This window comes from Microtus ochrogaster, chromosome 16, assembly GCF_000317375.1.
Source record: "Microtus ochrogaster isolate Prairie Vole_2 chromosome 16, MicOch1.0, whole genome shotgun sequence".
NCBI classification, from domain to species: Eukaryota; Metazoa; Chordata; class Mammalia; order Rodentia; family Cricetidae; genus Microtus; species Microtus ochrogaster.
The window spans coordinates 31,084,655-31,106,379 of NC_022018.1; the positions used below are offsets into that span (position 1 = coordinate 31,084,655).

The window sequence follows — 21,725 nt, forward strand, 5'->3', positions numbered from 1 at the left end:
GAAAGGTGCATTTTGAAAAAATAAAAATAAAAAAAAAACCTCCCCCACAGAACTTCACCTTTGTTAGGATTCAAAGTCCCCAGTGGAGAGAGCCTGTTCAGAAACTGGGTTGCAGTCAAACCTGGGGTTTCAATACCTCATCGGCTGCTAAAGTTTTCTGTAAATCATTCAAACTTAATGCCTGAGAGGGTTAATTTGTAAAATAGCTAGCCGATGAAGACAGCCTGGGACAGGGTGGCGGAAGAGAAAAACTCAAGACTGGACTTTCAAAGAGGACACATATAAAGAGAGCAGGCGGGGTACCAGGTGCTCTTCTGGTGGGGTTGCTTGGAGTAGTCAGTGATGGATCCAGGAGGCTTGGCCAAGGGGGGGGGGCAAGTTCCAGCTGAACCTACAGGCAGATGGCCATCCTGGAGGACCTGAATGCCATCTGAGGCTCAGGGATGTCAGTTGTAAAAGAGAAAGCAGGGAAGGCTGAGCCAGAGACCCGGGCTTTTAAAGGAGGTGGGGGTGGGGAGAGGAAACACCATTAACGGAAAAGTGACTTGAGTAAGCATTCTCTCTCCAGCCAGTTTACCGCCTGTTTCATCTTCCTGGCAGGAGAGAAAAAAAAAAAAAAGCCGCAGAAGAAGGAACCCCCGGCAATTGCTTTGGAATACCCGGAGCTGGCAGGCGATGGACAGGCAAGTGAGAGAGGACTCAGTTCTGTAGGAAAGCATTCGCACACGGGTTTAAAGGGCGGAGAAAGGGCTCTATTGGGGGGGGGGGGGCACTGAGCGTGAGCTGAGGAAGAACAACTTTTAAGCTATCAATTCAGAATGTTTATCCTTTCAAACGCAGCACCACTAATGCTCCTCATAATGTCGGCTCTCCCGCGCAGGAAACAGACAGCTGAGACCCTGCTGTCTCTGTCGCCCGCTGAAACTGCCAACCTCAAAGAAGGAATCAACTTTTTTAGGAATAAGACTACGGGCAAAGAGTATATCATTTACAAGGCGAAGGGTCACCTCAAGGCGTGTAAGAACCTTTGCAAGCACCAGGGAGGTCTGTTCATGAAAGACATCGAGGATTTGGATGCAAGGTACACAGGTCCTTTGCTCTCTTGCCAGGGGCCCGTTTGCTTATCTAGATGTTTTAAACGACATAATCGGCAAAATTGCTTCTAGTAAGCTTTCCTCTTGCTTCATTGGGACAGTTTCCAGACTTCAAAATTTTATGTTTTGCTTAGATTTACTTTCTCTTTTCTCTAAGAACTCTGAATTAGTTTGACAATCCTAGTCATGGTACTCTACTTCTAGAGTACATGTGCTTGTATGGGCACACACACACACACACACACACACACACACACACACACACACACACGAGAGAGGGGGGTGGGATTCCTGGGCATCTGTTTTATGGATTACGACCCCTTGGGATCAAACAACCCTTTCATAGGGGTTGCCTGAGACTATCAGAAAACACAAATGTTTACATTACAATTCATAACAGTAGCAAAATTATAGTTATGAAGTAGTAAGAAAATGATTTTATAAGTGCGGGGTCACCACAGCCTGAGAAACTGTATTTAAGTGTTACAGAGTTAGGAAGGCTGAGAACCACTGCTCCGAGTCTTCTGCAGCCTGCCCTGGGCTGTGTGGGATGAGTCCTTGGGTGTTGACCTTTTCCCTTCTTTGTGTTATCGATCTTATTCCTCTGCTCATGTGTGGATAGTTCGGTACTTAGAGGGATATTGCAGGAGGAGGGCCTGCTTATTCATCCCAGCCGCCCAGCTAGATTACACCCGAAATAATCACACAGAAGCTGTATTAATTAAATCACTGCTTGACCCATTAGCTCTAGCTTCTTATTGGCTAACTCTTATATTAATTCAACCCTTTTCTATTAATCTGTATATCACCACGTAGCAGTGGCTTACTGGCAAAGATTCTTACTGGCAAGGACTTATGGCTTCTCCCTGACTCCACTTCCTTTCTCCCAGCATGCCTTTTAGTTTTCTCCGCCTACCTAAGTTCTACCTCATCAACAGGCCAAGGCAGTTTCTTTTTTCATTAACCAATGAAAGCAACACATTGACAGGGAGGACCTCCCACACCAGAGGGAGCTGAGGAGTTGTCCCCCTATCGTTGTGTAGAGGACAATTTCCAAATCTAGAATGTTTCCACATCTGCCCATAGAGTTGTCTGATTACACACACGGTTTTCACAGTCCATGGTCTTACATGTACATGTTACTAGACTTTCCAGTGCTAATCTCTGTGGCACCTGGAGTCAGAAAGTGAGGGAATATTCCAGATGGGCTGTTTGTTGGCTTTCTTCTGAGGGGCTCTCATCTCCTTCATCTCTGGTACATTTGTGCAGAACTCAGGGTGGATAAAGATTTTTTTTTTCTCTTGCTGATCGTCACTGGGAGGCTCTGAGTTTCCTGTCTTCTTACATGTAGCTAACCACATAGAGGGGTGCTAAAGCTAAGTGCCATAGTGTGAGCTCTCCTCCCTGCCTGCCTCACCACTCACCAGCTCCGGAATCAGCTTGATCAGGTTCAGAACCTTTCTCAGCCTCAGTCTGCTCATTTGGGAAATGAAAACACCACCTACGTTGTCAGGTCTCAGAGAGGGTAAAGTGCTTGTTGTTGAAGCCTGAGGACCTATGTTCAAATCCGTAGCATTTTTGTGTAAAAAGCCAGGCACTGTGGCGAGTGCCTGCAAAACCAACCTCTGGGGAGGCAGAGACAGGAGGATCCCTGGGGCTTCCTAGCCAGCCAGTCTAGTTTAATCAGTGAGGTTCAGTGAGAGACCTGTCTCCAAAAGAGTAAGTGGAAATAATGAAGAAGGAGCGACTGCATGTGGCAGACACGTGTTATGGAAGAGGATACAAAGCAGATTGGTGTTCTAGTTCCAATTCTAGTTCCAATCTAGTTCCAGCTGGTTTGGGTAGTAGGTAAATGCATGAATATATTCAGTACTAAAAGTGTGAAACTGAAGCTTCACATTTATTCTGAATGTCAACTCTAACTAACTAACTAACTAACTAACTAACTAACTAACTATATATATATATATATATGCATATATATATATGTTTATTAAGTTGTACAGACTTTGGGTTTAGATAATTTTGGTGTGTGACGTTTTTACTTATTTGTAATATTTTTTAAAATAAAGCCTTATTAAAATTAATTTCAAAAAGGGGGAAAAGTAAATGGAAAAGACATTGAGAAAGACTTCTAGTAGTAACCTTTGACTTGGACACCTGCACATACACACTCGCACACATAGAATCACCCACTCAAAGTCTACAGAAAGGGTTTAAGAGGCCATCACCTGGAGTATGTGATAAACAGCCAATAAATGTTCACCACCGTTAGTATTCCCGTGGTCTTCTGTGTACACAGATTATTGGGAAAAACTGTTGTTTTTGCAAACAGTTTGCTCACCTAGACATAGTGAGCTCCTCACCACACATCAGCCGTTCTTGCCTCATGCAAAACTGTTAAGGCGGTTGATCTTAGTTTCACTCTACCGGCAGCTGAGCCCTGTTTTGTGTGAATATGTATACACATGTGTGTGTGCGTGTGTGTGTGTGTGTGTGTGTGTGTGTGTGTGTGTGTGTGTGTAGGAGGGCAGATATTGACAGAAGTTTTCTTCCTGAATCGCACTCCACGTGATCTTTTGAGGGTCTATCACTGAACCTGGACCTCACCAATAAGGTTATATCAGGCTAGGAAGGCCTTGGGGTCCCCCTGTCTCCGTCTTCCCAGTGCTGGCTATAGGTGCACTCTGTCACCCCTAGCTTTTTTTTTTTTATAGGAGTACAGGGTTTAGACTCAAGTTCTCCTGCTTGTGTGACAAGCCCTTCACCCACTGAGCCATTCCCTAGCCCACACACCTGTTTTCTGTGCAGCCTTCACAGGGAAGCTGGGCACTCTTCTCTTTAGCCTCTGTGGAGCTCAGTAGTTAAACTGCACGCCGGTGATGGCTCCTATCTGTCTCTACTTCCCATTCTTCTGCTTGAGCCTGCTGTGCAGCTACCGATCCTAGAAAAGCATCTTTTCCAGGGTGCAGTCAAGCATAGTCCATTTCTACCTGCCGTTCAGTCAGTTTTCTTCCTGACACACAGCTAAAATCTGCAGATCTTAGGTGCTATACCTTTCATGTCCTTAAGTCTAACATGCTCTCATAGCTTCTCTGTGTGTAGTGGACTCCTCTTCATGCCCACGCCTGTCCCCTTCTATCTCTCTCTTGCCCCCTTCTATCCCTTTCCCACACTCCCTCCTATCTCCACTCCACATCTTCTCTTGTCCCACTCCTGCCCACCCCAATCAGGCTGAAACCCCACTACACTTAGTTCTGCCAACTTTCCCTCTCGGGTTCTTCAGTCCCATCTAGGATGTCTCATCCTAATTTTTAGAGGTTGCTGTCCATGCTTGCCTAAGAAAGGAAGGGCCACAAAGTTCTGGATATAACCAAGCTTGGAAATGTTGGCATGTTATGCTTACAAGATGGAGACATGGCTCAGAGGTTACAAAGCACTGGTTTCTCTTCCAGGTGTCCTGAGTTCAATTCCCAGCATCCACATGGTGGTTCACAAGCCTCTCTACTGGTATCTGATGCCCTCTTTTGGTGTAAAGGCATACATGAAAATAGAGCATTCGTACATAAAATAATCTTTAAAAAAAAAACAAGAATAAGTTAAAATGGATGCTTTTGATTTTTTTCAAAAAATGATGTTTCTGGTAGGAGACATTTCCTGGTTAAAAAATTCTTTGCTTCTTGAATTTCAGTAGGAATTTATGAAGCTAAGGAAAGAAATGTTTTGTACCCTACTCCTGACGAGCTCCCCCAGGTCTGCCCAGCTTTATCTTCTGGGGAGATAAAAGGGAACTGGATATGGTAGCCCATGCTTGTGATTCCAGTACTTGGGAGACTGAGATGGTGAATTTCTATTTGTTTGGCACCGGTTTGGGCTATGGAATAAAATCTGACTGAAAAACAAAACAAAAAACAAAAACAAAATAAAACTGAGCCAGCCCGGTAAAGTGAGCTCCACATGGTGAAACACTTAGGAGGAGGCAGAGAGAGTTTGAGTTCATGGTCACCCTCAGCTACATAGTAAAATGAAGGTCATGGCTAGCCTGGTCTCCATGAGATCCTGTCTCAAAAAAGTTGATGGGAGAAAGAAATAAGGAAGGAAAGAAGGAAGTTAGTTCAAGCAAACAGCAAAAATGTCACAGCACCTCCTCTAAAAGGTCTCCAGCTTGCTATAATCTGAGTCTTATTCTGACATGGAATTAAATTAGTAAATAGAAATGTAGTACACTCACCCAAATAATTGTTGATAAAAACAAATTTTAGTATATGTTGTAAATATAATGGGAGACATGCATTTGAAAACACACTCACTTTTAGTGTGTGTGGTGGCACACATCTTTAATCCCAGCACTTGGGAGACAGGGGCAGGTGGATCTCTGTGAGTTTGGGGCCAACCTGGTCTTCAAAGAGAGTTCCAGGACAGCCAGAGTTATACAGAGAAACTGTCTTGAAAAAAATCAAAAAAAGGAAAAAAGAAAAAAAAATATACTCACTTTCGTAGGCAGAAACTGCTTGTTCATTTCCCGACTGCTCAGGCCTAAATAATCACACAGAAACTACATTAATTACAACACTTTTCAGCCTATTAGCTCAGGCTTCTTATTAACTAACTCTTACACCTTAAATTAGCCCATTCCTATTATTTTGCATTTTACCACGAGGCTCATGGAGTGTCTGTCTCCTCTGACAACTATATGGCATCTCTTTGACTCTGCCTACTCTCTCTGTATATCTCTGTTCAGATTTCCCACTTAGCTATATTCTGCCCTGCCATAGGCCCAAAGTGGCTTCTTTACTAACCAATGGCAATAAAACATATTCAAAGCATACAGAGGGGAATCCCACATCACACTTTGTCTGAAATTCATATTTATCTGAGTATGTTGTTATCTGATCCAGTAATCACGCTCTCAAATCTTAAGCACTAGGAAAACCTTTTAGGGATTTTAAACTAGTTGGACACTAAAGGTGAAGGGTTGCTGATAGATAAGTCAGACATATGTAAGACCATGTTCTCTCTGAACCTCACTTCACTGCTATGAGAATGGACTCTTGAGCAGTTTATGGCCAAGGGCTGTCTGCAGGAGCATGAGCTCCTATCATCACCTTGCTTATCTGGGCACAGCCATTGCTTCACCACTGGCCAGCCTTCCCTTCTTTCCCTAGAGCCTGTGTATGATGACCATCACTCCAGACTATCCCTCTGTGTCCTGGCCAGGAGGAGGTCACTTATCCTGAAGACCATTTTGTTGTCTCTAACACACGTCACTGTGTGAACTAGACATCATCTTCACATTTAAGAACATTGCTTGATGATTATCCAGCATTTCCTTGGCTACCGCAGTATTGTCTGTTTATAGATTTTCTTTCATGTATTTTGCATCCCATCAATTGCTTTGACTTCCCTGTCATGAGTTGCCTTCCCTCTTCATCAGCACTGACTCTCCTCCCACTGTGTCCTATGGTTGACTATCATCTCCCCCACCCTCCAGGACCGTTAAATGCACAAAGCACAACTGGAAGTTAGATGTGAGCACCATGAAGTACACCAACCCTCCAGGGAGCTTCTGTCAGGACGAGCTGGGTAAACACTCACCCATACTTCCTGCCAGGGTGGGTGGGGGAGGGCAGCTTTGTCGTGATGGCTTCCAATCTCCAAGTTTTGCATCTGGTCTGATTTTAAACTGTTAGACCTATATGATTGATTGATAGCTTGTTTGAGACAAGGCCTTGCTTTCTCATTTATTGATCCTTTGCATTTCATCTTTTGAGAATTTCTAGCTCCTTTCTGTGAGTCCCCGTCTCTGGCCTCCATCTTTGGAGGTCCTGTCCCTGTGCACACCAAACCTTGACCCTTCCTCTGAGGAGAGGCAAGGCAGCACACCAAAACCTTGACTACTCCCACAACCTATTTAAAGGCTCCCTGGAAAGTCCCTGAGTGATCGTGTCCGGTCATGTGTGTGTGTGTGTGTCCCATCCCATCCTGTCCCCCTCCCTGTGTCGTTCCCCCCTCCAGCTTCTAAGTTCTCCTCGGGGCTACCCGAGAGCACAGGAATCCCATTAAACCTGGATATTCTTTAACTTGGCTTGTTGTGATTTGGCTTGATTGGGATTCTTGTTTCACTAGCTCATTTATTGATTAGGTGCTTGATTTCTCATTGTTTAGCTTTTTTTGGTTCTTTGTATATTCTAGGTATGACTCCTCTGCCAGATACATAGTGAACAAATACATTCTCCCAGTCTGTGGGATTTCTTCACCAAATTGCTCTAGTTGCTGGACAGAAGTTCGCTAATGTCACGAAGTCCCATTTGTCAATTGATGCTATTTCTTGACAGACTAGAGTCCTGTTCAGAAACTTACCCATTGCCCATCTATGTTTTGGACTGTTTCCCCTACTCTTTCTTCTGGCAGACTCACTGTTTCAGATCCTCTGTTAAGGTATTTGATCCTTTTGGTTTAATTTTCATTAGGATAAGAGATAGTGATCTGTTTTCATTCTTGTACATGTAGGTATCCAGTTTTACCAGCACCATTTGCTGAATTTTTTTTTTTTTTGGCATCTTTGTCAAAAACTAAAATGCCTCTCGCCAGGTGGGTTTATCTGAATTCTTTACTCTGATCTATAGAGCTGTATGTTTGTTTTTGTATCATCCTGTTTTTTCTTATCATGGCTCTGTGGAAAGTTGGTACTACTTTTATTAAATTCATTTGTACGCATTTTATTCTTTTTGATCATTCTAATTATAATTTTAAGGTTGTTCATTGCTACATATAGAAATGTTGGCTTTGATCATGTATCTACAACCTTCCTGAACTCACTTATTATTCCTATAGTTCCTTGTTAGGTATATTTAATGTTTTATATTTAGACCATGTCCTCTGTGGTTGTAGACAGCTTAACTTCTTTCTAATTTGTATGCCTTTTCTTTCATTTTCTTGTGTAGCTGCTTTATCTAAAACCTCTAGGCAAAAGTGGTAAGAGAAAAACTCCTGATTTTGTTTCTGTTCTTGCAGTAAAAGCAGTTGCATGTTTCTCAGCTGCCCTTTTTTAGGTCTCCTAATAGTATCGTCTAACTCTTAAAAGGGTGTTGTTTTTTGTCAAATATCATTTCTATATTCACTGAGACGCTCATATATCTCTCCCCTTCCTTCTGTCATCATCATTGCATTTTTCAAATATTGAATCAGTCTGGCATAGAGCTCACTTGGTCATGTGTGATTCTGTTTCAGACCAAATAGGTCAGTAGTAATACCTTGATACCAAAACCAGACAAACACAGTACAAAAAAAGAAAACTAAAGCTGTCATTGGGAATTATTTAATTGCTTTTCTTATTGTTGTGACCAAATTCCTGGCAAGGAGCAATTTAAGAGAATAGAGGTTTCTTAAACACACTGCAAACCATTTACATGTTTTCTTTTTTCTTCCGTCGGAATCTATCTTTAGTGCATATCTCTTTTTTTCTGACCACATGAGTCTTTAATTTTCTAAGCAATATGGCTAGGATTAAAGCTGTGGGTTTGACGTCTGGATCCCAGACTCTATCCCTTAGTTTTCTGAGGGTCTAGCTTCATGGCAGAGGTACTGGAGGGAGCCATGTTTATTGCCACAACTCTGTGGAGTTTCAAGGTCCCTGCCACCACCAAGAAGCATGCTATCAGTTATTCGTAAACACATTTAAGTGTTTGATGACAGGGCCTCTAAAAAGAGCTGAAAGGTTTTTGCAACTAAAGCTGAGTCAGGAAGCCTCTCTTACATGAGACATGCTTGCCTCTAGCAAACCGAGCCCACCCGAGAAAATGTTACTACCAAGAAGCCATGCTTAGCTCTGTTCTTTTCTATCTCTCGGGTTTTATGTGGATGTAATAGCCCATGTTAGGTACCGTTTGTAGATAGAAGCTTCTGTCAAGCCCAGTCCTGCACCCATTCAGTCCCAAAGAAACACACAGAGGCCTACATTAACTATAAATTGGTTGGCGTATTATCTCAGACTTCTTATTAACTAACTCATATCTTAAATTAACCCTTAATTCTTGTCTGTGTTAGCCACATGGCTTGGTATCTTTTATCAGTAAGCATTCTCATCTTGTTTCCTCTGCATATGGGTGACAACTACAGACTCAAGAGGAATGGTTTCTTTTGGCTCATGGTTGGAATAGGCATGTGACAGATCTTTGTGAATTCAAAGCTTGCCAGTGCTGGAATCCTTCTGCATGATGTCACTCATCATGTTGCCTGCCTGTAGCATCCCTCTACGTGATGTCATTTATCATGCTTTCTGTCTGTGGCATCCCTCTACATGATGTCATTCATCATGCTTCCTGTCTGTGGCATCCCTCTACATAACTTCATTCATCATGTTTGTGATATCCTTTTGCGTGACGTCCCTCATCATGCTGCCTGTCTGTGGCGAACTTCTTGTGCCTGTCAGTCATCTCATCTCTCAAGTTGAACTGGAGTGACTTGAAACTACTTTCTAGTTACAATTCTTTTGGCTTATGTCATCACGTTGGAAATTCCTTCCTGTACACTCAGCGCCTCAACCTTCTCCCTTTCCCTGGTTTCATGACACTGCAGTTATATAGATATGTCAAACATGCCTGAGATCTCTTGAGTTGCTGAAGTGCAGCATGGATAAGGAAGCAATCAGTTAGTATTCTCTTCTGTTGTGAGTGTGACTTTGGTCCTCTATACTTGAACTATATGTTTCTATTTCAGTGATATTTTCAAAAATGTCATTTTATCACTTGCTCAGATTTATTTCTCTTTGGTTCTAGTTGTCGAAATGGATGAAAACAATGCACTTCTCCTTGTAGAACTGAATCCTCCTAATCCTTGGGACTCTGATCCCAGGTCTCCTGAGGAGTTGGCTTTTGGGGAAGTACAGGTAAGGAAATATTAAAATTATAATATTCCTAACAACAAAATAAAACTAAGATCTCATTAATACATATATTTGCATATCTTCACAACTATATTCATATATATATATATATATATATATATATATATATATATATATAGAGAGAGAGAGAGAGAGAGAGAGAGAGAAAACAAAAATGATGTTTCAAAGGAAGAACCATGTAAAATGCTGGAAGAAGTTGGGAGCTACCCTTAGTGTCTGAACATTTTTGGATAAGATGGTATATTAGTCAATGCTTTAACGATAAAATACTTGAAGCTAAGAACTTTATAAAGAAAATATTCTAAACCATAGTTTGAGAGCTCCAAATGCATGGTGTTCTCATGTGCCCAGCTCTGGCAAGTGCTTCATGGTGGATGGACTCACAATAATGCAGGAGTGACATGTCATACATGCAGAACAAAGACTGGAGGGAGGTGCCAGTCCTTCATGAAAACGAGTTCTTGAGGGAATTGGCCAATCCTGAGATCCTGTGATCTTGCAAGAACTGCCCTGATCTCTTCTAAAATCTCTGCCCCTAATTAAATACCTTACACCAGACTCCGCCTTTTAAAGATCCCATGCATTCTCAACCTCCCCACCCTGGGTACCAAGTTTCAAGCACCTGAACATTTGGGGAATAAACTGCCTTCCCCCTATGACAGATAACAAGCTGTTTATTTTTGCACCTCAACCTGAGATCTTCTGCAAGTCTTTTGTACATCTTCTATCTCCAGATCATGTTCCTCTAAAGGAAATACGTCAGAAGTTTGGGGAAGACAAACAATTTCCCCATTCTCAGAAGACCTTGGTGCCTGCAGGGGTGGTAGGAAGGCAATGTAGAGCAGAAAACCATACAGCCCAGTAAGTCAGATGCCAGTCCAGTCTCTCCAGCTGTGCTAACCCAGAAAACTAATCAGGAATCAACCAACACCCCTTGAAGCCACACTGGCATGTTAAGTTCCTCGATGATTGTCCTAACATCTCTAACTGCCTTCATGGTAAATCCCTCAATGCTTGCTCTAAAATCTCTAACTGCTTACCCTGGAAACTGTGTTTGGAGTGGTCAGACAATAGCTAAACATGTAGGATCTGGTTTAAAGAGAGAAAAATTGGGTGCATTCATTGATTTGACAGCAGGCACTGGAGGCTCCATCCTGACAGGCTGTGGAAGGAGTGGTGTTCTGTCAGGGTGTGCCTGCAACTGTCGCTGAGCCTGAGTTGGCATGATTTTGTCAAAGAAGCCTCCTGAGCCTTGCACTCCGCTGCAGCTAACCAGTAACTGGATCATAGCAGGAATGTCGCTCTCTTCCAACAGGTAACATATCTCACTCATGCCTGCATGGACCTCAAGCTGGGAGACAAGCGGATGGTGTTTGACCCTTGGTTAACTGGCCCTGCTTTTGCTCGAGGATGGTGGCTGCTACACGAGCCTCCATCTGACTGGCTGGAGAGGCTGTGCAAAGCAGACCTCATTTACATCAGTCACATGCACTCAGACCACCTGAGGTAATGAAGCCAAACACCCAACTCCTAAAATACCACAATGGCTAAGCTGGGCAGTGGTGGCACATGCACGCCTTTAATCCCAGCACTTAGGAGGCAGAGGCAGGGGGATCTCTGTGAGTTCCAGACCAGCCTGGTCTACAAGAGCTAGTTCCAGGACAGGCTCCAAAGCTACACAAAGAAACCCTGTCTCAAAAAACAAAAAACAAACAAACAAAAAGCCAAAAAAAAAAAGCCCCAAAACAACCAACCAACCAAAAGATACCACAATGGCTAAACTACAGGTGTCAGGGGGATCTTTAAGGTTGCGGCTTTGTTTCTTAGACAGGTTCTTTACGAGGTTCAGACTGGCCTTGAACTCATTATGTAGCTGAGGGTGCCCTTGAACTCCTGATCCTTATACTTCTCCTTCCAAATGCTGGGATTATAGACATGTTCCACTGTGCCCTGCTTATAAAAGGTTTTTAGAGTCTTCAGCAATCACTGCCTACCCACTCTGACTTTTCCCATTAGGACTATGAAGAAGATGAGAAATAAAAGTACATTTTTGTCATGTACCACAATTCTAATTTTAAAAGCGCTCCACAGATTATACCGACAGGAATGAGGTAGGAGTATTACGAAAAGCAGGGTGACTGATAATCCCTTACAGACTTCCATTTTGTCCGAGTTGGAAGATGAACAGGCACAAAGCCCATCAGAGCAACTTTTTGGTTCAAAATTTATAGCATATATATATATATATATATATATATATATATAAAATTTTAGTAAGGAACCAGTGTTCTTAGCATTTGAAAAGCTGATGCTGTTGTATATATACAACATATATTGAATGTCACTTAGTATTGCTATTGAAACAGGAGAGACACAAGGAGTCACAAATGAGCGTAAGGACCAAGTCCCAATAAAACTTTAGTGGCAGATACAATCTCCACGTGTCATAAAATATTATTGCCTTTATCTTACATTACCATGTTAGGCTGTGTACAGAAGCAGGAAGACGCCTGGCTCATGCACTGCTTTGCCAAGTCCTGGCCTGCTGTTTATGGAGACAGCCTTGCTGTGCACCCAGGATGTCTGGGTCTTTGTGTCTCAGCCCCCACGTGCTAGAATCACCATCTTTCACTGCTGTGTCCTGCTTTAGAACATCTTCACAGTGTTCTCCAAAGCTAATCCCAAGTCAGCTCAGCCAGCACTCTTGTGAGTCCTGGTACTAGCGACCCAAAGGTCACTTCCCAAATCCAGGCAACCAAAAGGGAGGGTGAAAGCAGAACCTTCAATTCAAAAGTCACATTAAACAACAACAACAACAAACCTCTCTTCTTTTTTAATGAACAAATTATCGGAAAAATGTGGGTCATATTCTCACTCTGTGTTTAATTATGGGTTGTGTTAATTTTTAAGCTGTGTGGAAGTTTTTGATCCCTTTTTCTCAGTCACTAATATTGAACGTAGCAATGCCCACGATGTTCTCAAGAACTTACAGTTTCTTCTTCTGGGACCCTGAATGATAAAGCGTTTGCCGGCTGTACTTTGCTAGAAAGTCCCTGCACTGAATAAAATATTGGTTGTTGGATGGCTGACCTCTAAATAATGTGGACCTGGAAGAAATGACTATCCTCACGTAGATGGCTTAAAGGGAAATGGTTTAAATTTTGAATGAACTGAAACAGAAATAAATCGCTTATAACTCACTTCTTTAACTGTCTAGCCCCTTGAGTGACCGCAGTACGACAAACCAAGCTTTGCTCGTTTGTTGCAATACTTTTACCCTGAACCAGTTCGTGGAACTGCAGTAGTCTCAGTTCCTGAAGCTTGTGGCAGCCCTGGGTGCGCATTTTGTAATAACCACTGTGTGTGCTAATGATTTTATATAGCTTGCTGTAGCAAACGAGACTGGCGGTGATATGGAGATATGTGATTGCATTACACATCAGTTGCCCAAGTCTTAGAGAGACACCTTCTGTTGGACAGCCCTGAATTTGGGGTAGGGTAGGAATAAGAACTTTAAATGTCATTTGGTCAAGTTACTCTCTAGCGGTGGGCCTGAAGAGCCAATTGAGGGCCAGTGTCAGGGCCTCCTGGGGCAAAGCTGTTAAACACTGAGGAGAGGGTCCTAAACACCCACTGCGTACTGATTAGCTGGGTGCTTGCCCCTGGAAAACTGCCGACGCGGGTGACTTTTCCCCTTTTGCTCCGTCTCCATAACCAAACCCTTTTCACTTGGAATCTTTCCTGGTCAATTAATAACCTCCGTGGTCATTTTCCCCAGTCCTACTGTCTGATCTCTACTTTTTTTTTGTTTGTTTGTTTGTTTTTTGTTTTTCAAGACAGGATTTCTCTGTAGCTTTGGTGCCTGTCCCGGAACTAGCTCTCGTAGACCAGGCTGGCCTTGAACTCCCAGAGATCCGCCAGCCTCTGCCTCCAGAGTGCTGGGATTAAAGGCATGTTCCACCGTCGCCCGGCCCTGATCTCTACTTTTTGAATGAGACTTCCCTGGAGTATAAAAGTGAAGGGAGGAAAGAGTGTGGAGCCCTCAAAGGAAGGTGATTTCATAACAGTAAGGATCATCATCAGTTAGGAAGCCACTGTGCTATTGGTTACTTTTCTGCTGCTTTCAATAAAACACTGGGAGCAAGGCAGCTTATAGAAGAAACTGTTTATATGAGCTTATAGTTCCAGAGCATTAGAGTTCACCCTGGGTGGCCTGAGGGGTTGGCTGTTGCCAAGGTTAGAGCAGCAACAAACTTAACAGGGAGCAGGAACCAGAGAGAACGCCCTGGTGACAGACTTCCTCCGAGGCCACACCCCCTAAGCCTACCCCAACTGCTGCCTACTAGAGACCAAGTATTCAAATGGTCAAGACTCCGGGGACATGTTCCTTCATGCCACTATAGCTACAGAACGGTAAATAAGCCTCCTGGGGGGGGGGTCATTTTTTTTTCCCCTCTCATCTTTATGATGCAAAATCTGTTTTCTGAACTCAGAGATTAAAGGCAAGTCAAAAGAATCCTGGAATTTTTAAATCTTTTGCTTAGAGAAGAAAACCTGCTTTCTCCCCATTTCTCCTCCCCAACACATAGGAATATTATCTTAGTACAGGGAATACATACTGGCATACATATTTTGTTTGTGCGTACGGCATTCTATGTCATTTTGTATGATAGTCTGGTTCTTTTATGTATTTGTCTGTAGGAGATTGTAGGCATGTGGTGCCATGCCCAGGTGCTGATGGAGGAAGGTCATTGGTTAATTAAATAAAGAAGCTGCTTGCCCTGATAGGTTAAAACAGGAGGGAGGAGTAAACAGAGCAGAATGCTGGGAGGAAGAGGAAGTGAGGTCAGACTCCACAGCTCTGCTCTCGGGAGCAGATGCCTCAGAGAGACGCCATGCTCCCCTCTCCTGGGAAGATACACTCCCGGTAAGACCGGTGCTCACTAAGACCGGTGCTCACAGATTATTAGAGATGGGTTGATCGGGATATCAGAATTAGCCAGTAAGGGCTAGAGCTAAAGGGCCAAGCGGTGATTAAATGAACACAGTGTCTGTGTAATTATTTCGGGGCATAAGCTAGCCGGAGGCGGCTGGGGTGCTGGGGGCCCCGCCGCTCCAATTACTACAAGGTGCTAGTCTGATTCTAACACAGAAACTAGCTTCTAATGGAAGCAGTGCTAGGTTTGGCCAGAAAAATAAGTTTCAACACCATTTTATGGTTTGTGTTACTTGTACATTTATGACTATGTTTTTTCATCTATAAAAAACAAAATCCCGAGAGAATACAATAAGAATCAAATGACCACTGGCCATGGTGACTCATGCCCCAAATTCTAGTACTCAAGAGGCTGAGTCAGGAGGATTTTTAGGAACTCGGGTCAGCTTGGGCTACACAATGAAACCCTATCTCAACCGAAACAAAGGAAAATACCCCCCCCCAAAAAAAACAACAACAAAACCCACAACAGAAAAAGATTTCAAATATGTGGAAACACCCGTGATAGAATGGGTACCTAGCCCTTTGTTCATCCTTCTACCATACCCGACAGTGCTACATAAAAATCTTCTGTCATGAATGCTCAATAGAAATGTAAATTGCCTTCATGTTTGTAAGCAGTTCCATAGACCCGGATGACTAGTTACACAGTTGAGACTACGTTTACCATCTCCATTAAATTTTACTGTACGGCCTCTCTGGGTCCTGCAAAGGATAAACAAAGTCAGTGTAGCTTTCTGCCTTTGGAGAACATGGCGGAGACCCACAGGCTCCTCCTGTCCTGTGACGTGTCCTCTGTTTTACTGAGAGCTGCTACTTAGAGAAATTATGAAGACGTTCATCTTGCAGCAACATCTGCGTGGCTCTCTCTCTGAATCCCGCCACTCTTCACCCCACCCGGCCTCGCCATTCAGAGCAATGCTGCTGTCTGACACACTTGGCTCATGCCCATTCCACCATGGATGTTCTAGCTGGGAAGTGGTGTCTCCTGAGATGTTGCCGTGACTGTGAGAAGGAACCGTCTCTGAGCTCTCATGAAAGGCTAATTTATAACTGCTTCCTTTTCAGTCAACATGTTGTTTTCTTCCTGGTGAATCCCATTTTTTTTTTAATATTTTGCTGTTTCCACCCCTCTGACCTAGTTACCCTACTCTGAAGCTGCTTTCCCAGAGACGACCAGACATTCCCATTTATGTTGGTGACACAGAAAGGCCTGTGTTTTGGAATCTTGACCAGAGTGGTGTCCGGTTAACTAACATCAATGTGGTACCGTTTGGACTATGGCAACAGGTTAGAGATCTGTTTTATTATGCTTTCTGAGGTGATGTTTAAATGTATAGATAGTGGCCCATATTTTCTGTACATGGAGCGTGATAAATTAAAACCTGTATTCAAGCTTCAATTTTGGACATAACTGCATTTGCTAAAAGATTTCGTTCCTATTTAGCAAATATATGACCTTATAAAACAGGCTAATAAATCCAGTTCTGCATAAAGTACGGCTTTTTTCTTCCTTTCAGTTTTGATCTGATTTACCAATCTTTCTCAAAATGTCAGCCTTCTCAATATTAAATCAAGGTGGAACTGCCTGACAGAATTGTTTTTTTTTTTTTTTTTTTTTTTTTTGTCGGACTGCAGGTAGACAGCAATCTCCGGTTCATGATCTTGATGGATGGCGTTCATCCTGAGATGGACACCTGCATTATCGTGGAGTACAAAGGTGCCTTCCCATCCTTGCAATGGAAAATGAGGCATACTGTGGGTAGGATGGCTGCTGTCTGAAATCTGTTCTCATCTTCTGTTCTTGCCATCTAAGAGAACACAATATACTATGCTCTTATCTTAGGAAAATGAACCCTTTAGATCTTTTTTTTCCCCTCCAAATGAAAACTTGTCAGTATTTAGGAGTCTGTCATGACAAGTACATAGCTTTTAGCACAAGGGAATGAATATTTACATTGTTTCAATGCTATCGTTAATTTACTGTTGAATAAATGTTATGAGTCCCTTTCATCATATTGCCGCGTGTGGTGGTACACACCTGTGATCCCAGCAGTTAGAAGCAGGAAGGACAGAAATTCAGGGTCATCCTATGACAAACAGACCAGGCCAGCCTGGCCTCTATAAGACCCTGTCTCAAAGAGCAAAGCAAAGCAGAGCAAAACAAAATGACAGGATTCAAAATCCTATCACTAGAAAGCTTCACCATGAGCGAGGCCTGGCCTTAGCTATTTAGTCATCATTTGGAACATCATTGTACATAGAATTTGCCAGAAATAGGGGCATCTCTGTTGACTGGGATCCGTAGCTTCAGCATCTGGAGACAGTTAGAGGAGTATTATGTGAGCCACAGTGGAATCAGGCTGATGATCCATAAGGCACCCAGAACCCATCCAGCCCAAGGGATAAACTGCTTCACTTGGATATCAGAACACTGTAAAACTCCAGACTCTGACAGCTTCCTCTTTGTGTTTTGAGCTTTTTGTCTGTTTAATTTGTTTGGGACATAACAATTCTTCTATAATCAACCGAATCAGATTATATAGACTGCACTGGACAACCATGTTGGCTTGGCCATCTAAACTGGACTGTTTCAGATTTGATGTTGTTTCTGCACAGGTCATAAAATCCTCAACACCGTGGACTGCACCAGACCCAATGGGGGAAGGCTGCCTGAGAAAGTTGCTCTAATGATGAGTGATTTTGCTGGAGGAGCATCAGGCTTTCCAATGACCTTCAGTGGTGGAAAATTTACTGGTAATAATTTATATCCTAGTGATACCGATTATCGGGCACGGTGCTTGGACGGATGCCATGAGAAAAAGTACAGAGATAACTGGCGTACGGTTCCAGCTCAAAGGGGCATGCGCTCTGTTACAAAGCCAGACTTATGAACCACAGACACTAGACACTGAGGTTTCCAGCCTAGAATACAATGGTTGAGTGTGCAGGGGACGCTGGTGTGAAGGAGCCGAGTGTGTCCTTGGGGGCAGGGGTATCTACGAGGAGCTAAGAAAGACAGTCACCAAGTATACAGTGTGGAGCCCAGGGAGGGACCAGGAAAGGACGGCATGGGTGACTCCGGATGAGGTCAAGAATGCAGTGCGTGGGATTCAGTGTGGATGCTTCCCCATGGTTCTGTGGAGTGTTCGAGGGTGGCACAGCAGAGGAGGAAATTCTGCAGTGTGGATTCCCACCCTGGAGCTTTCTGCTCTGGACCCAAGGGTAGTGCTGGGATTTGTATGAGGGAAGTATATGCGTGAGAGAGCTTAGCTTTTATCCTTGATACAAGCCCCCAAAGTTGTAACAGCTTATGATGTTGGGTAGATGAGCCTCATGGTGCAATGTGACCCAAAGGAAGCTAGCTCCCTCGGCTACTTTACTGCCTCCTCCCATGCGTTTGTATCCGCTGCCTCCCAAGGTGTGTGGAGTCAAAGAGCGAATATTTTTCCCGAAAGAGTTAAAATACAGTTAAAGGCAAATATAAGAGAGGCAAAAATATAGTTCTGGAAAGTTGACTGGCATAATTCCGTGTGTGTGTGTGTGTGTGTGTGTGTGTGTGTGTGTGTGTGTGTGTGTAATATAAATGCATGTGTACAAAAGTCTGGTATCTAAAAAATGTTTATAGTGATTATGTTGAGTGTATTTTTTATTTTTTCTGTGTCCTTATCTTATCTACCAGACTTCAATTTCAAGAGTTATAGAACCACACCCTGTGTGCTGCAACTCTAGGTCCTGTTCAATCCTAGACTTCCCTGACCAGTTGCCTCCCAGTGTGCTCAGTTGGCCCCTTTGCCACCTGCTAGTGTCCTCAGGCTAACACTCCTGGTCTACCCCTGGCCCAGCTTGTCATGTTGACTCTTTTCATTCCTTGGGGCCCTCCTGTTGTTAAACTCCACATGACCAGCAATTTCCCATGTGTCTCAATTCAACTTCCATCTGTCTGTTCCCTGACTGCCCTGTCTAAAGGTGACCATGCCAGCCTGTCGGGATCCAGCCTAGACAGGTTCGTATGTTCCAGGGTAGGAGTGTATGGATTAGAGATGTTAGGCAGAATAGACAGAGATATGAAAGAAACACAGAGATATAGGAGAGGACCAGGAGAGCAACTCAGTGAATACTGAATCCGCCCACATTTATTTTCCATATGCTTTTATACCCCAGTACAAAAGGGCGGGGTGGGGGTGGGGGGAGGTAAGAAAGCAAAGACTACTTTAACGTGACACAAAGGACAACCAGAACAGTCATTTGCTTCAATACTTGAGACATCAAGTCACTATTTCCTGAGTTAAGCATTCTGACCGTTGGGCAGGGTACGCAGTGAATACACCCTAGACCAAGTGTCCTGTAGGCAACCACTCCCTGTGTCAAACCTGTTTTCAAATGAGGGAGCAGGAATAGGCTTGAATTCTCCTACCTTTGGTCAGGGTGGAGTGGATCCACCTCTATGGGCCATCTTAAAGTCTGAAACACCAAGTAACCACACCCTAGGTTGGGGTTTCTTGTTTGTGGCTGCACCTGTTGCCAACAACTTTGAAAGAGTAAAATAAGCTCAACCTCTCTGACCTTCAGTCAAGGTGGAAGAGGACTCACATCTGTGGGCCCCCACCCTACCCCACCTCAACACAGACACTCCCTGCCTGCCTTGTCTAACGTGACCAGGCCACCCCAGCTCAGTGCAGACACGCCCCACTGTACAGCCCTGCTATACTATCCACGTCACTTTATACACTTGCTTTATTTCATATAATTGCTTTATTTCCCCTTTGAAAACTGGTTTCTTTCACAAGGAAAAAGATTCCTTGGGATCACGTTCCATTTCTTGCTCATAAGATTTACCGTCTTATTCAGTACTGCATGCTTAGTACCCCCCCAGAGCTCCTCTGGGGCATAGACAGTGTGTAATAAACACTGGGAGGGAGGGAGCAGAGGAGAGAGCGGGAAACTGTGAGGTGTCTATCCACGAGTCCATTGGTTGACAGAGGAGGAGATGGAAGGTAGCTCACTCACTCAATTCTGTAAGTAGTGAGCTGGGCTTTGATGCTAACTATGACTAACAACCAAACTGGTGATTTTTGTCACTGTGAGTTGTCAGGTTACAAGAATAGAGTTCAGTTTTATAATGTACCAGTCACCTACACACTATTAAAATGTTAACCACTATAGAAGTTACAGTGTACATAGAATGGGAGTTACAGTGTACATAGAATGGGCTTCCCTGTATTAAACTAAAGTCTCCAAAAATATAACAAACAAGAAGCAAGCTTGGGACCCGTGGTTGGTCTCCTGGTAATTAATCAAAATTTGGTAAATCAAACTGAGAACACATCTCCATTATCACAGGGATAACTTTCCTTCTGTCTTACTTATCACAGGGATAACTTTCCTTCTGTCTTACTTGTCCCCTCCATTTTTTCACAGCAAGTTCCTGTCCAGTAGAGCAAGATTTAGTAAATGTTTCCATTTATGCAGACTTGAGCATATAAGTATCTAAAATCAGGGTGCAAGTCAACTATCTGCTGATAATAAATTATAAACAAATTTATATTAAAACAATTCTTTGCTACACATATAATTTAGTATTTATTAAAGATGAAGTAAATGTTTATGCTTCAAATGTTATGCTTACTTATTTACATTAAGAATTTAATCTTGGCTGAATATTTGATACAGTAGATGTGGGGTGTCTCCAGCAGTCTTCAAAGTTGATTGATATTTTGATTTTATGACCAATTCTGAGAAATCCATTCACATAAATGTGTATTGCCATACAGCAGAATTATGATTAGGTCCATTTCATAAGTTTTTGGAAAGTCTATCCTAATCTCAAGTCAAAATTCTTTGAACTATTAAATTCTGTGAAGCTCGAGTCAACAACTCAAACAGCAATTTTAAATATCAAACACCCTAGCACGATAGAATCCAGAGATACACTAAGAGAATATGAAGTCTTTGTTTTCCACAAAAACCATTCTGTTTCTATGAGAGCATAAAAGGTGGCGTGTGCAGCAAAAACACACAGTTCATGGCATGCAGTGGTTTTGAATGTGAGCCAAAGACACACACAATTGATTGTGTTGTGATGTGTGATGAGATGCCCAGTGCAAAGCATACCTGATGTGTGCTCAGAACCAAGGCTTCAGTGACATCACATGATGAGCGGTGATGTCACACAGCACAGCACAGGCGAGCAGTACCATTATGTCCTTTTTTTTAAATCAAGTTTTGTTGAATTCTCAGAAAACTCACAGATGTTGATTTCCTTGTGAATGCCACATTTAGTTATACATCCTGTGTTGGGTTACAGCCCAGTGTAAGAAGCTGGGAACCAGAGCATTCACTTTCAAAGACTGATGAACGGAGAACGCTAACCTCAAACATGTCCTTTCAGAGGAATGGAAAGCCCAGTTCATTAAGGCGGAAAGAAGAAAGCTTCTGAATTACAAAGCCCAGCTGGTGAAGGACCTGCAGCCTCGGATCTACTGTCCCTTTGCTGGGTACTTTGTGGAATCGCACCCATCTGACAAGTAGGATTCTGAGCTTCATTCCGTATTATACACTTAAGTTAGTGTCTGTCAGGATGAATGACTTTGCTATGTGTGCACTGTGTAATGAGAAAAAGATTGTGCTAATTCAAAACATCTGTATGTGGGTGTGTGGGTGCATGCGTGTGTATGTGTGTGCATGTGTCTCTGTGTGTGTCTGTGTCTCTGTGTGTGTCTGTGTGTCT

General features: G+C 43.1%; 1 protein-coding gene across 1 annotated transcript in view; it reads left to right on the forward strand.

Annotated features, from left to right (window-relative positions):
* The first annotated feature begins 601 nt into the window (after nucleotides 1-601).
* Nucleotides 602-21,725, forward strand: part of LOC101982390 (cytidine monophosphate-N-acetylneuraminic acid hydroxylase) — a 55,094-nt gene continuing 33,970 nt past the window's right edge. The window contains exons 1-9 of the mRNA XM_013349069.1: nucleotides 602-683; nucleotides 881-1,081; nucleotides 6,586-6,677; nucleotides 9,872-9,981; nucleotides 11,315-11,505; nucleotides 16,138-16,285; nucleotides 16,634-16,715; nucleotides 17,615-17,752; nucleotides 21,387-21,522. Coding sequence (XP_013204523.1) covers nucleotides 676-683; nucleotides 881-1,081; nucleotides 6,586-6,677; nucleotides 9,872-9,981; nucleotides 11,315-11,505; nucleotides 16,138-16,285; nucleotides 16,634-16,715; nucleotides 17,615-17,752; nucleotides 21,387-21,522 — 1,106 coding nt within the window. The 5' untranslated portion in view covers nucleotides 602-675. The remainder of the gene's footprint in view (nucleotides 684-880; nucleotides 1,082-6,585; nucleotides 6,678-9,871; nucleotides 9,982-11,314; nucleotides 11,506-16,137; nucleotides 16,286-16,633; nucleotides 16,716-17,614; nucleotides 17,753-21,386; nucleotides 21,523-21,725) is intronic.